The sequence below is a fragment of the Osmerus mordax genome, chromosome 16 (genome assembly GCF_038355195.1).
Source record: "Osmerus mordax isolate fOsmMor3 chromosome 16, fOsmMor3.pri, whole genome shotgun sequence".
Lineage (NCBI taxonomy): Eukaryota > Metazoa > Chordata > Actinopteri > Osmeriformes > Osmeridae > Osmerus > Osmerus mordax.
The window spans coordinates 8,246,695-8,262,037 of record NC_090065.1 but is presented as its reverse complement, the minus strand read 5'-3'; the positions used below and the strand labels follow the sequence as shown (position 1 = coordinate 8,262,037).

General features: G+C 42.1%; 2 protein-coding genes across 2 annotated transcripts; one reads left to right on the top strand and one right to left on the bottom strand.

Annotated features, from left to right (window-relative positions):
* Positions 1–2,789: 2,789 nt before the first annotated feature.
* Positions 2,790–10,501, bottom strand: acss2l (acyl-CoA synthetase short chain family member 2 like). The gene is made up of 17 exons (XM_067252897.1): positions 10,282–10,501; positions 9,988–10,183; positions 8,247–8,338; positions 7,985–8,088; positions 7,192–7,264; positions 6,824–6,899; positions 6,092–6,314; positions 5,792–5,962; positions 5,497–5,630; positions 5,005–5,137; positions 4,728–4,784; positions 4,358–4,438; positions 4,114–4,222; positions 3,916–3,984; positions 3,648–3,824; positions 3,472–3,546; positions 2,790–3,391 (listed from the first exon to the last, which is right to left on the bottom strand). The coding sequence occupies exons 1-17, from the start codon at positions 10,412–10,414 to the stop codon at positions 3,264–3,266; spliced, it is 2,031 nt and encodes a 676-aa protein (XP_067108998.1). The 5' UTR covers positions 10,415–10,501; the 3' UTR covers positions 2,790–3,263.
* A 565-nt stretch (positions 10,502–11,066) lies between these two features.
* On the top strand, positions 11,067–14,159 carry ndufv2 (NADH:ubiquinone oxidoreductase core subunit V2). Its single transcript, XM_067253799.1, has 8 exons — positions 11,067–11,206; positions 11,753–11,815; positions 12,449–12,511; positions 12,707–12,823; positions 12,997–13,165; positions 13,533–13,642; positions 13,737–13,813; positions 13,991–14,159. The coding sequence occupies exons 1-8, from the start codon at positions 11,165–11,167 to the stop codon at positions 14,082–14,084; spliced, it is 735 nt and encodes a 244-aa protein (XP_067109900.1). The 5' UTR covers positions 11,067–11,164; the 3' UTR covers positions 14,085–14,159.
* The last annotated feature ends 1,184 nt before the right edge of the window (positions 14,160–15,343 follow it).

Here is a 15,343-nt window from a genome sequence, read left to right as displayed (position 1 = left end):
TAGAACCGTGCAGAAGTATGTGTAAATGACAGGGAGCATTTGTGAAGACATCTTCTCTAACTTTAAAACATATTGAAAAATGTAAAACATTTCCTCTTGTCTCAAAGTGATGCATAATGCAACATAGTGGTCTTGACATCTTTTCTTCCAAATGATAAAGTTAGATACACCATGTTTCCAAATCTCTGTTGGTTTCAGGTGACATATGAGGCCTATTTTTTGTTTCCATCGTGTGAAAGGGGTTTACCATTGTAGTCTGAAGACACCGCCGGGATCTGTGATAAAAGACAATCTGTTGTTCACTGTTTACAATCACATTGTATAAGTGTGCGTGTATTTTGTCGTTTTTGTTTCTATTTCAGTTTTCTTCCAATTCGGTCTGTCTCATTATGGATTTGTAGAATGTTTAACGGTTTAGAGCTTTTGTGTTGAATGAACCTTTTGTCAAAATAGCTCAAAAAGAACGCACAAACCACCCTGCAGCTGTGTGCAAAAAAACTCCAACTGACAAAACAACACAACCGCTTTGGCTATGTGATTAGCTGAGGGGTTGTCATGCCAACACCACAAAAAGCTCAGGCTCCATCCAGGAGGCAGAGATTGGGGTTGATGAGAATTCCTTTTGAGAGAAGACTTTTCCTGGAGGCCCTCTGGGTCCCCTGCACTTCACTTGTGTCATTCTGTGTAGAAAAGCTCCCTTGGTTCTGTCCTGAAACTTGTGTACGGTGTTTGTATGAAGAGAGCATGGCAAGGGCCGGGTGTCAAGTTTTGGGATTTTCACTTCATAAGAAAGATGCAATTGTATGACAAAACAGAGAGCTCCATTGTAAAAGAGGAGAGATGGCTTAAACCATGAATTAAACTGTTGTAGACAGAAGCTGGCCTGTTCATCAGACAAATGTTTCTGCTCCTACAAGCAGATGTCATTTTTGGGAAAAGCAAATATTTGTTTATGTGTATTAAAAATCAATGTCACACAAACGGTATTGAAGATGGTTCTGAATACTATATATTCGTTACATGAAAGTAAACATTGAAGAAATAAGATCAAGTGGCTCACTGTGACTGTGGATTTCAGTTATGCCATCTGCCACCTTTTGAAAGGAAAAAACTCAAACTGACTTACAAAGCCCATCCATTTGCTACCTCCTTTGACTTGCCCTTTGTGTAGCTAGTGCAGCTAATTAGCTGTGAATGTGCTGCCCAAAGTTCACCAAGCCCTCACACACACACCTACAGACACACACGCATACAATCATTCCCTCCCAGACAGCGGGTCTTATGCCCGGGCAAGGCGTTGCGGAGCAGGTCCCAGCGCAGCTGATGGAGGCTGAAGGAGAAAGACAGGGGCTCTATCTCTGAGCCTGTGACATATCATACACAATGCGAAGGATTTGGGTCCATAATCCTTTGGGTGCTGGGCTGGTTGGGGCGTGGGGGGGTGGGGTAAGGATGCTTTACAGGATAAAGCTGAGTCTCTCCTTCTTTTTGCTTGACAGTGAATACAATATGTAGCTTTACTTGTATGAAGATGTAGATAAATAGCTTTGCTGTCATGATGTTCTCAGGTATTGCACAAAATAGGTGATCAGCTATTATTTTTTAGGATCTCCCTGAATGACAAACATGTCAGCATGGGCAAGCTTTGTTTGTGATTGGCTTGATTGGCTGGCTTGATTACACAAACTCTTGAATTTGAAATAGCTCATGTCAAGTGAAACAAGGAGTTTTTTTGCGTTGTTCTTGATCTCGTAGAGTGACAATCAGCTGGCTGAGGAACACAGGAGGTTTTTACACCAATAGAGGGCACTTCAAACAACCCCTGTGGCCAGGCTGTCTCTCATACATAATATATACACTATGATATGGTGTGCACTGTCAAAACGAAAAGGGCTGCATGCAGTAAACAAACTGATATACTAAAGCCTTGAAGAATATACGGAACTGTTTATTTCATGAAATCACCCAACCTGACACAAGCACTGGATCATCAATGTGGCTTTATATCCTGGTTGTTGCGCCTTGTGCCGGGTGAATCCCTGATTCAATCAACCAACTCAGAGATTCCACATATATTTCCCATAAATCAGTCATCACCTTCTTTTTTTAAAAGGCCAATAACACAACATGTCATGAGACTTGATTGCGCAACGTTCTGTGCTGCAGGTGTTTGGAACGCAGCCCCCCGGGGGGACAGAGAGGAGAACATGACAGCTGATCCTGCGGCCACTAACACGGATGGTGCACAATCCTCCCAGAGGAAACCTCTGGCAGACTTTAGTAAGGACTGGAGAGGGGTGACAAGGCGACCATCGTCGTAGCAACCACACCTCATGAGGCGATGACATAACACAGTGTTGCTGTCCCCTCCCCGTGTCACTCGTGACAACAACACTGCAGAGAGTGCGGATCTTCACATCTCAGTGGGACGATGTGTGTGTGTTTGTTGGTCTGGGTTTGCGAGATAAAACAAGAGAAATAATGACCTAAGTAACTTCTGTGGCTCTTTGATGTCATCTCAAAAACAAAGGCTTGTGATTTCAGCTCCAACAAATCCAGGATGCATTGAGATAAGGTATTTGTCTCCCTCTCTTCTATCTCTTTTCCTCTCCTTCTAATAGTTACTCCCTACAGGCCTGGTCAGATTATCAAAGCCAGATGTTCCTCCACTGCAGACAACAGAGAGACAGACGCTTCCACTGTACTGGTCGATAACAGCACTGGTTTAACCACAAGGGGGCATCTTTGAGATTCTAAAATCAAATCAGCCTCTTTCTGACGTCAAAAGTGTTTATGATTATTTTATTACCTAGAATAGATCATTTGTTATACAATTTAATTTTTAGGTCACAGAAACCAACTGTAAATATACATCAACATGTAAAATACAAACTATATACGGAACTGTGCAAAGCAGCTTGTCTACCATGTGAATCCACATTGTGTTGTTAATGATGATCTGGCATTGACATCTTCCTATCAACAGATCTCATTTACTAAGGGTCGTGACAGTTAAAACAGTAGAAAACAGAATGCACAACCTGAGCTGGGATTTGATTCTCAACAGCTTCCTCATTGCACTAGTATTCCATTGGCTTTCCTACATAGATGAACCTACCCCTGATCTCCAGCCCAGACCCCATCCCTCAATAACATTGTCTGCATATTGTCTGCATACAACAACCCTGAGGCTGATCTGGGACCGGCACAAAGGGAAATCTATCCATCAGCACCAGAGCAGAGCGAGGGTCTGTGTTGATGCCTCACGCTGCTGCCTCGCAGCGCTGACTGAAGAGTACCTCCACTACCTTGGGATCCGCCAGGGTTGAAAGGTCGCCAAGATCCTTCTCGTTCCGGGCGATCTGCCTCAGGACTCGCCTCATGATCTTACCTGTTGACAAACAAGGTCCCGATAAACGACAAGGCTGATACTCAGCGATGTCTTGTTTCCTCTTGTTGTTGGCCACTTACCAGAGCGAGTCTTTGGGAGCCCTGGAGCATTCTGAATGAAGTCTGGTGTGGCGATGGGCCCAATTCTCTCTCTCACTGAAATCAAAAATGAAGCAGGCGACAATATGAAAGCATGTCCGGCGTCTTAAAAGTCAACGCCAACTCGTCATCTTTAATCAAGTGTAACTCCTAGTTACCTAGTCCCTTCAGCTCCTCCACCAGTTTGTGGTTGAACTCCCTGCTGTCTTTGAGGGTGACGAAGCAGTAGAGACACTCGCCCTTTACCACATGAGGCCGGCTGACTACGGCAGCCTCCGCCACAGCCGCGTGCTTGGTCAGGGCTGCCTCCACCTCCGCTGTGCTCATCAGGTGGCCTGGAGGGAAAAACACGCCACTGGGTTGACACAGACTCGCACTGTAGTAGATAGTCGACTCTCACTAGAAGGCTCACCGCCTGAGGTTTACCTGACACATTTAGCATGTCATCTATTCTGCCTGTGATCCAGTAGTAGCCATCCTTATCCCGTCTGCAACCTGTCAAAGAACAAACAGTGGCATGCAAAAACATGAGTAAATTTAGTCAGAAATTTGCCTATTCAATAAAAAAGAAAGTGTCTGATGTACAGATAAAGTTGTTTATCAGAAGTGGCTAAAGAGACCTACCATCGCCAGTTACATAAAACCCTGGAAATTTCTTGAAGTATTGGTTCTCAAACCGCTCTTGGTTTCCATACACAGTACGCATAATACCAGGCCAGGGTCGCCTGAACACCTGCAGGGCCACAAGGACAACTTTATACACAAACACTGAGCTGTAGGAATATTGAAAGACTCTCATTAAGAAAGACTGTGTCATAATAAAAAATGTTAGGATGGTGCTCCTGAATGAAAACAAAACTGTACTGACCAGGTAGCCCTCAGCCTCCCCCTCCAGCTCCTCCCCATGCTCATTCAAAATGGTGGGCTCCACCCCAAAGAAAGGAAATGTCTGAGAGATTAAAAAAAAAAAACACTTTGATACAGACTTTATACACCTTCATTTTATGGGATTGAAGCATTGACTGTTTCTTCAAATCCAATACTAAAGACCTGACCAGGCAAGTCTGTACATCAGGAACATGTGAAATAACCCAAGCATATAACAGCTTCTCCCCCTGGCTCTGTAGTCATGCAATCATTGTATGTATCATCAATACATCCAATCTTTATGTGTAGGTATAAATAGCACAAGGAGCGCCTATGTAAACAGAGAAGAGAGGAGAGTTGTTGTCACTTACAGCAGAGCCAGGTTTGAGAGGCGTGGCAGCGGGGAGAGGAGTCAGAACATGGCCACCCTGCAGGTATGATTACACAAGAGATCAGGCCTCTAGCTCACAGCGTTGCACGGCAAACACACCGTGAGCAGGTGGAAGACTACTTTGTACAGAAGAAAACTAGCTTCATTAACAAGCTACACCAGATGAGGCCTGAATTTGCTGAATCATTGGCCAAAATGAGCATATTGAGAAACAGGGTCCTGGCCTTGTTTGCAGAGGGATGTTGCTCAATACTCACTGTCTCTGTCTGCCAAAACGTGTCGACCACAGGGCACCTGCTCTGGCCCACCACCTCATAGTACCAGAGCCATGCTTCTGGGTTGATGGGTTCACCGACTGTACCCAGAATCCTCAGGCTCGACAGATTGTACCTATTAGATTCAAGGATTGATTATGCCAACCTTTACTATTTAATGTTGTACATTACTTAATTACAACATTTTATAAATATGCCTGTATGTTAGGGCTAAGGAACAACTCTAATATACTACCCGACAAGCACCAAAAAAAGCTTATTGAAGAGAAAACAGTAAAGTAAAGAAAGAGTGTTATTTTACTTTTGTCCAACAGATGGCACCTATGGGCTAATTATGTTTCACTGTGTGTGTGTGTGTATATGTGTGTGGTTGCGTAACCATGTGCAGTATTGTTAAAATGTTCAGTATGTGTGTGCATTTATGTATGTATCGGTGTGTGTGTGTGTGTGTGGTGTGTGAGTGTGTTTTCTTACTTCTGCACTGGTTCTTTTCCATACTTCATCAACAGGCGTATGGCTGTGGGTGCTGTGTAAAACTTGGTCACTTTGTATTTTTCAATGATCTCCCAGAACCTGCCCACATGAGGGTAGACTGGCAAGCCCTCAAACTGCGACACGCACACAAACACACATGACGTCAATCAACATCATCGCACCTCACCTCATCATGTGGACATGTTGGTTATGATATCAGAGGTGTACTTTGACACAGTATTTGACCAGTGAGAAGGTCTAATAAACAGCAGCAATAAGCCTCCGTTCTACTCACGAGAACACCAGTCGCCCCGTTGGCGAGAGGGCCGTAGGTGATGTAAGAGTGTCCTGTGATCCAGCCAATATCTGCCGTACACCAATACACGTCGTCATGGTGATGATCGAAAACGTACTTGAAGGTCAGTGAGGTGTAGAGCATGTACCCTGCCACTGTGTGGAGAACGCCCTGTACGGTACACACACAGGAACATAATCACTGGCATTGAAGAGCCTCAGTCAACATTAACAAGACACCACTCCCAAATGGGCTGATTGGTATGTGTGCGTGCGTGTGCGTGTGTCTGTATGTTTTTACCTTCGGCTTGCCGGTGGAACCGCTGGTGTAGAGAATGAATAGGGGGTCCTCTGCATCCAGCCACTCAGGCTCACAGTCGTCCGAAACATCTGCCATGACCTCATCCCACCACACATCACGCTCCGCATCCCAGGGGATCTGCAGCTTGTTTGAGGCTTCTCCGCTCTTTGTCCTCAGCGAGTGGTTTTTCACAACCAGGCATCTGGTAACAGTAGGGGACACTCTATGGGGGAAAAGAAGTGAACCATAAGTGGCGATTTCTGTTTTAGTGCTGTTTTAGTCCTTGTTTCTACTGACACCTGTCAATCAACCATCTTTTAGAATGTGGTTCAAAATAACCTGTTCACTCTTATTTTAGGACATCTCTCATTTCTGACTGATGAACCCCTACTGATTTATAGTGCTAATAGTGGAGAATGCTACGGGGTACATTATGGGTGTTTATCCTCTTGTATTTCTTCTGAAATGGACATACGTGTTATTTCACACATCGCTACGGGCAATAAACAGATGGGACTTCCCTGATGCCGCCGTGTTGCCCGGCAACCCCACACAGCTTGGAGACCAGACGATCCTTTTCCTCAACAGCCCAGATAATAGCTGATAAGCACTGAGGCATGTGTGTGTGTGTGTGCGTGGCGAGTCTATGACTCACATTGCCAGGGTTAGGTGGCTGTGGTAAACACAAGCTGTTGTAAAGACACGATAGATATCAAAGGCTGTAGAACTTACTTGTCCCGGCTCTTCTCCAGTGCCTCTTCCACTATCTGTTTCAGGTTTATGAGCTTCTGCCCTCTGTATACTCCGTCTGTGACAGAGAGAGAGAGCAAGAGAGAGAGAGAGAGAGAGAGAGAGAGAGAGAGAGAGAGAGAGAGAGAGAGAGAGAGAGAGAGAGAGAGAGAGAGAGAAAGAGGTGAGATCACCTCATCTGGGAGGGTCTGTTTGCAACAGTGGGCCACGTTACACCAGAGGAACCTCTTTACAGCTTCAAATGTGGTTTATCACAACTGTGGTGTGAGGAAGTTGGGGGGAAGGGGGGAAGGTCCACATGCTACTGGCTGGGTGGTGCCAGCATTATCCTGGCCCATGTTCTGTATTACCTGCCGTCACTACGATACAACACTGGGCATCCAGGATCCTCTCACACAGGGACTCAGAGGAGTAGCCTGCAAACTAAGCACACACACACACATCATTTCAGCTCAATCTGTAAAACACATACAGAATTTAACCAGGTCCTTCTACAGATTACTGTACTGTTCATTAGAGTAGTACTTGGTTTCCAAAAAGGCAGAGTCTCACTTTAATAACATCACAAGTCCCACTGTGTGTGGAACTTTGAACTTCTTCAACAAACTTTGACGAGTTTTGTCATTTCAGTTTGATGTCAGTGATGGACATCTGACATTCTTTGGATCACAAATGAACAATGGACAAGGAGTAATGGGGTCAGTCATATTCCTTCAGACAAAAATAGCCTCACATACTGGATCAAAATTAACTCTGAAGGTTCCCAGATTGTCTCTGCAACTGCAACACTTCTCCACATGGATACAAGAGGTTGAGTGACAAAAATAGTATTTGGCTCACTGGAATCACGCTTACAATGATCCCATCTCAAATTGCATGAGGGCAGTTATAGTCTGACCCATATTTAAACCCTTGGCAGGAGGAGAAGGACCCTGGGAAGAATGAGAGTCCCTCTTCTGTGCAGGTGCAGTCCCAGTTGATTTTCACAGGCCATGAACAGCTGATACAGTAGGAGCAAGTGGAGAACAATTGGACAGCTAGGTTTTTCCAGGGCTAAAATAGGCTATAGAAACTACACGAAACTCAGGTGAATCTTCCAAACCCATGCAATAGAAGTTGAGGAGGTTCAAATATGCAACTTACTACAATGGAGTGCACTGCTCCTATCCTGGCACAGGCCAGCATTGTGTAGACCAGCTCTGGGATCATAGGCATGTAAATGGCCACCCTGTCTCCTTTCTTGACTCCTGTAAAAAAACATATACAGGCTCATTATAAGAGGTTTAGTATGCCATTGGCAAATACAAATATCATGGCTTTGAATGTTCAGAAACATATGGTGAGAATTATAGTTTTTCATTTATTTAATTTTTTTATACAACACTGATAAAGATATAAGTCTTACCCATCTGTTTCAGGACGTTGGCACACCTGCACACCTGACTTAACAGCTGACTGTACGTAATAGCCATGCTGTGATCAGGAGAGTTCCCTTCCCTGAAAAATCAATAAATATATCAAACTTAATCTACTACACTTTTTTTCATGTAAGACTTAACTCCCCTTATGGTACATTGTACTTTCAATCAGTTATTATTTCTAAGGCATGATCATGGCAGCATGGTCCTTGCCATTGTCTCTATCTATATTGTGTTTGGATGCCAGTCAGGAAACTTCTTGATAAGCAATGTAGCACTAAATTGCACAATACACAGTAATAACCAAGTAACCATGGCAGTGTGCCTGGTCAAACCTTGATTCTGGTCTGGGAAAGTATTTAAAACTGGATTTTAATCAGGATTAAAATTCAGGATCTGATTTTAATTTGTTTGTGAAATATGTCTGTATTACCTAATATGGTATTAGTCTTAACATCATGGGATATTTCAGCTATCAACACAGGGAAAATCCCTTTGCTCTTAGTCTATCAGCCACTGCACATGGCACCAAGTGCTGACAGGCTACTGACAAGATAGTATCTTTAGTCCAGAACCACAAAAGTATCTGAGACACATTATTCATTACCTGCCATCGATACTATCATTTGTCATTGGGGGGATTACCAAGAGTTCTACACACTTTCATAAACATCTTTGTTTCTATGCTATGAGCAATATAAATGCTACGGGAGGCTGAGCGGTGAGGGAATCGGGCTAGTAATCCAAAGGTTGCCAGTTCGATTCCCGGTCATGCCAACTGACGTTGTGTCCTTGGGCAAGGCACTTCACCCTACTTGCCTTGGGGGAATGTCCCTGTACTTACTGTAAGTCGCTCTGGATAAGAGCGTCTGCTAAATGACTAAATGTAAATGCTCTATTTCCTTGAATAATTTGATCTAATTTATTTTAACAAAGTCAGAAATGCTCTTGGCAGGAAGGAGAGGATTACTTTTCTACTAAGATTGCCACAATAACTGTTAAAAACGAATTGTCTACTGATTTAAGCAAATTATTTTATCAAATGCATTTCACTATTGAAAATAAATGTTTATATTGTAACTGCTTGAGATTGACAGGTTTGGACAACCCCAGTGGGCTATTGCAACAAACTGAACAATCAAGTCCATCAGGCTGGACATGCTTACTGAAAAGATCCTTTGAACTGTTTTATACGGTTCCCCACTGTGAGCTCTGTTGTTGTAATCTGTATGCTATTGTCAAAACCACTGTGGCAAAACAATTAGTGTACTTGCATTGTACCAATTTGTACACCTCTTTGAGTGTAGGGTAATCTGCATGAGACCAGACACACCTTTGATTCGATGATCATTCAACCCAGATGTGAAGCTGAATGAAACACTACTGGTATTTGAAATTAAAGACAATATATAATTGTCTTTTAATGGTGTGTGGCAAATATTTTGATTACTGATATTTTGTACTGTAATTAGGCCTACTTATGTAGTTTTCTATGCTGTTTAACCTACTGGTTTGCTATGTGTAAACACTCACCCCTTGTAGGAGGGAAAACCAGTACTTTGCAATGCTGTATCAGTCTCATCACAGTTTCTCTCTGGAGCTCAGACCTGTAAGCCCTGTTCTCTTTTAAAGGGGCACTATTTGGGATCTATGGCTAGTGACAATGGCTGAAATGCCTCACATAGCTGTGCACAGTCATTTTCCCTGGGTTGAGACATGCTGACTTACCAGTAATATGCAACTTTTTCTCCAAGATTTCTGTCTTTCACATTTCTGTCCAGGACATTGTAGCACATGTTGGTTTTGGCCCCCTCCATACATTTGACATAAATATTTCCTTTAGTAACATCAAAATTATATTGAAGAATTGGTCCTGTTGCAGGTTTTTTCCAATAGAACTCTGCAGCAACTTCCCTCCAGAACACTGTGATTTAGAAAATACATTTTTGATTGCACACACACACAAGCACACATATGCACACACAACGCAGATTCACAGTATTTTCAAGTAATCTAACTTACCCTCTGGCTCATCAACTGACTTTTTGTATAGTGCAAGATAAGAGTAGAAATCAGGCACATGTGCATCCTTTTTCAGGTCTTCAGGAGGATGATATATTTTGTCCTCTCTATGATGAGATCCAGGGACAACCATTGTTAACAGACAGATGTAGAACTTATTTGAGTAACAGGTAAATGGGTCAACCCAGAAACCCTGCTGATCTGACTATCCTCCAGAGATAAATGCACGACAAGGCCTCAGTATAGGAACAGTTGCAGTCTGTCTAGAGCCCAACCCTAATCCCATGGTTTGTGTCACTTCCAGTTTGCTTAGTTCCCAGGCAACCAATCGAAATTCTTACACTGGCACTCCCACCTTTTCATTGGTTGGGTGTACCCTGGTCTGTTTATCGTATTATTTAGCTAGCAGGAGGAGGAATCTCTGTGGGAGGAATGTAGTCGGTATACTGTGTATTTACGCCGAGCGGTGGTACAGAGAGTGTAGTGTATTCCTAGAAAAAAAGACGTTCCCCGTCCATTAGCACTGAATTTCTGTGCCCCACTCATCCATAAGTGATATGGTTATATTTTCTCGCTCTATTTAGTTTACTAAATGTAATGGTATTAGTATTGTTTCATTATTTCGATATTGTAAAAAATACAATTGAAACAATAGTTAATGGTTATAATAATATATACTGCACAAAAGAGAAGCAAACATGTTATCAAGTTAGGATACATGCATTTTTATTCCCGAAAGTTTAATGCTTTGTTGTCGATTGCTTAGACTGCAGACGTTGCGTAAATCAGACCCTCCTAATCGATGATCGACTTGTGTTGATGTCGGCCATTGCTGTCCTGTAGGTGTCGGCAAACTGGAACGGGACAAACAAGCTATCTGAGAATGTTTTTATCTTCGGCTATTCGTTCTGCTGTATCGCAGACGGTAAGTATATTAAAGGGTGCATATTTTGAGTAAACTATGTAGATGTTTGTTTTCTTAAACACCGTATTACATGTCATGACACTTCACAAGGGCAAGTTGTAGCGGCCTAGTAGTGATTAGCTAGCAAGCTAACGTCAGTTCAAACCGAGGCAGTCCACATCTACCATTACTATATAATCGGATAGGGCTTTTTTGTATCTTGTATTTGGTATAGTCAGACTGGAATTTGATTTGGTAATTTGACATGCCCCTGTGTATGCTGCATGTTCGACAGCTGTTAATGCTGTGCATGCTATGTTACTTATGGATGTCAACATACATGTGTGCTGCCTGTGGTGGTGGTGGTGATGTGTATGATCTCGGACAAGTGCCACACATTAAAGCCGTGTAGTTAGCTAGAGCCTACATCACGCACCGGATGACCAAGCCAATCAATGTACTGGTACATGTAAGCCAAATATTGTTACGCCAAGAGGTTCATGTTGTACGATTGAATGAGTTCGTAAAATGTATGAAACTCACCTTGTCCTATCTCCTCGATCACAGGCAAGACAGGTGCGGAGCCTACACAGGTCCGCAGCCCGTGCTGGAGCTGGGGGCATCTTTGTGGTAAGTGTATTATGTTCAGTGTTGCTGATGACATTTGTTAGTTTTTTAAATGCAGCATACCGTGGCCACTTTAGAGTTGTCTGCTCTCCTTCCATCACCAGATACTAGAAAATATGAAAATACTTAAAAAGTATTTAAGTAATTACCAAGTATATACATTGGGTGCTGGCCGAATTCAGTGTTGTGCAGAAGACAAGCAGCAAAGCCAAGCCACTCTGACTGGACACAATATAGATGCTTTCGATTCAAATCCCTGGTGAATTCAATTGTTGATTTAGCTGCCTTCTGGTCTGCTGCTTTTTCAAAACCATATTGTGTCAGCGGAAAATTCACATGCATGTGTGTGGCAGGTAGCGGAACTATGGCATGGTAACAGTCCCCTGGTAAAAGTGGTGCCTCATTAGTGTGATCATTTGGAGCCCCTCATTATCTGGAGGCAGTAGGTTATTGTCAGTATGAGCTACTAACTTGTATCTTTCTCCTGTTCACAAGGGGGCAGTATGGTCAGAGGTTACTTTTATAAATAAACTAATTTTCTATTGCTAGATACACTGATACATTGAAATGCTTGTTTTGGATGTACTTAGGCTGATGAAAGTGACCTGTTCTGATACTTTGTCATTTCTGTTTCAGCATAGGGACACCCCAGATAACAACCCAGATACTCCATTTGAATTTACTGATGAGAATAAGAAGGTGAGTTTTTTATTAGAAGCAATTGTTCAAATAATTGGTTCATGCTATTTTGCTACTATTGCTATTTTGTTTGCAAAGTAGAAATGTGAAATAATTATGTTATGACCTCTTATTATACTCTATGGCCATATTATCTATTTTCCTATTCTCAACGCCACAATTGTTTACAAGCAGTTTTGTTTCTTTCTTCCTTAGCGGATTGAAGCGATTATTTCCATGTACCCAGAAGGACACAAGCAAGCTGCCACCATTCCTGTGTTGGATCTGGCCCAGAGACAGAATGGATGGCTCCCGATATCAGCAATGAACAAGGTACCCAGAATTGACTACCCCGGACTTAAGTTAAAAGGAGATTATGTCTTGAATATTATGTCAACCATGACAGTATTATGACTCATCAGATTTGTAGCCAACCACACACACTCCTACATTTGTCAAGTTTTGTTTGTACTTTTGTATTTAATTACTTTAAAATTTTATTTTAGGTTGCAGAGGTTCTTGAAGTCCCTCCGATGAGAGTGTATGAAGTAGCAACGTTCTACACCATGTTCCTTCGTCAACCTGTGGGAAAATATCACATTCAGATCTGTACCACAACACCCTGCATGCTCTGTAACTCTGACAGCATCCTGGAAGCCATTAAAAACAAACTGGGTAAGAAAGCAACCATGCTGTTCACATTGGGTCCCAATAAAATACATGCAATTAGAGGAATAACATTTTAATATGTATATTAAGGATAAACAAAGATGAGGAGCAAACATATAAATAAACAGGACTTGCTGGCATTCAAATGTTTACTAAGTCTATACATTTAGTCATTTAGCAGACGCTCTTATCCAGAGCGGTATATGTAAATATGTATGTATACAGTATATGTAGACTTTCAATTAGAGCAAGATAATAAATACATGTAGTCTGTTTAAAAGTGTTTCATGATTGGCTGTTTTGCTTCTGCCTGGTGGATGATGCATCATCAAAATTATATTAGGCTAAAGCTATCTTTAATAATTTCCCACAGGCATCAAGGTTGGAGAAACCACACCAGACAAGATGTTCTCACTAATAGAAGTGGAATGCCTTGGTGCTTGTGTAAATGCCCCCATGGTCCAGATCAATGACAACTATTATGTGAGTTTTTAGATACACTGCATGCACTATGTAAGGAATGAAACAGGCCACAGATGCATAGAAAGATAATGTTTTGCTGTCCTCTTGTTTTCAGGAGGACCTTAGTCCCAAGGACATAGAGGAGATCATTGATGAACTCAAAGCTGGGACCATCCCAGCACCTGGCCCCAGGTAAGAATATCCTTCGGATTCATTTGTCACATAAACTACTAAGCAATCTTTTTTTATTAGGATCTCAAAAATCATATTTCTACATCATTACTTTTAGTCATTACGAGTATATTAAACATAATACATATCTGTCAATTACTGATTGTTAATATTGTAAAACGATTTTATTTCTTGCAGGAATGGGCGTTTCTCCTGTGAGCCAGCAGGTGGACTGACATGCCTGACAGAACCCCCTCCAGGGCCTGGCTTTGGTGTGAGAGCAGACCTGTAAAGACTGGGCACCCTGATCTTACTGAACTATTTCTAAAGTGAAAAGTAGTAATGTGTAAATAAAATATACATGTATCGTTGTGTCTGTGTTTGACAGATGACACAAGCCTAGTGCAATGGCTACAGTGTTTACACACACACTCACAGTTTTGCATTGCAATGTTTAGTACCCAACTGAATAAATACTTAACTGCCAAGCTATTGTAAGTCATATTAAACTTAGGAACTCTATTTGAATAAAGACTGGTCAGTAGTTTAATCAAACCTTGACATTTACAGCTCAAGAAGAATTTACAGCAATTGCCCAATAATGCATAATTTCTAAAATAGAGAAGAGGACATACTTTAGACACCTCCGTGATTAACATAATTATGTTGATTTTCCGCACAACTGCACCCTTGTTACAACTGTCTTTATGGTACTAGTGGTACTCGTCTCATGTCTAGCCAGTGCCCCTCCCCCACATCGATTTCCTCGTGATTTTACCCTTGTTCTGCAACATAATATTATGTGTTATTGCGCATGCGCTGCCATTCCTACATAATGCAAATGTCACTGCGCCACAACTAAGGGAGACATAAAAAAAGCATGATGCAACACCCTGAATTATATTTAACTTAGCATATTTACAAGATAATGGAGAACGTTTGTCATATAATGCACACACTGTCTTAAGACGTGCAATACCTCTTATTTTCTTCTCCCAACATCTTCGAGAATGTTCCCACTGGCCGCAGAGTAGAACGGAAAAGATTACGTCAAGTGCAGAGCGTCACCTCACCCTTCTATTTAATGGGTCTGCACGTTTTGAACTACAGCTATTACCAACGAAAGAATGCGGCGAGAAAGGACAGTGTTTTATCTGCGGATATTGGATTCCAGCACGCACTTGCATTATGGTTTTGTTGTCGACCTCACAACTTCCAAAATAATTTTGTTATCACGCATATGCAGATTGTTTAGTGTATAACATAGAGGTAGATTTATTTTAGGAATTGCAAATTCCGTCCACCGGATCAACAATCGGTCATCCCTGTACAACAAAACGTGCGTACCCAATGCCCAAAGTTCCTGACAACTATTCTTCATAAACTCACAAATTATAAAATGAATATGCCGCTTAAAAATGCGTGTGTCTCCGTGATACAAACTTTGCATCAATTGTGAACATTCGAATAGTAATGGAATCAAAATATAAGAGAAACCGCTTGACATACCCATTTATATCCAGCAGACGTAGCTAGACCTTTTTAAGCTCG

Excerpts from the sequence above, each read along its gene's own strand:
- acss2l (XM_067252897.1), bottom strand. The coding sequence starts at position 10,414 with ATGGTTGTCCCTGGATCTCATCATAGAGAGGACAAAATATATCATCCT. Across the intron at positions 4,785-5,004 it reads CGTTTTGGCAGACAGAGACA|GGTGGCCATGTTCTGACTCC; the intron begins GTGAGTATTGAG and ends TCATACCTGCAG. Across the intron at positions 3,392-3,471 it reads GCTCCCAAAGACTCGCTCTG|GTAAGATCATGAGGCGAGTC; the intron begins GTAAGTGGCCAA and ends GTTTGTCAACAG.
- ndufv2 (XM_067253799.1), top strand. The coding sequence starts at position 11,165 with ATGTTTTTATCTTCGGCTATTCGTTCTGCTGTATCGCAGACG. Across the intron at positions 12,512-12,706 it reads TTACTGATGAGAATAAGAAG|CGGATTGAAGCGATTATTTC; the intron begins GTGAGTTTTTTA and ends TTTCTTCCTTAG. Across the intron at positions 13,814-13,990 it reads ATCCCAGCACCTGGCCCCAG|GAATGGGCGTTTCTCCTGTG; the intron begins GTAAGAATATCC and ends TATTTCTTGCAG.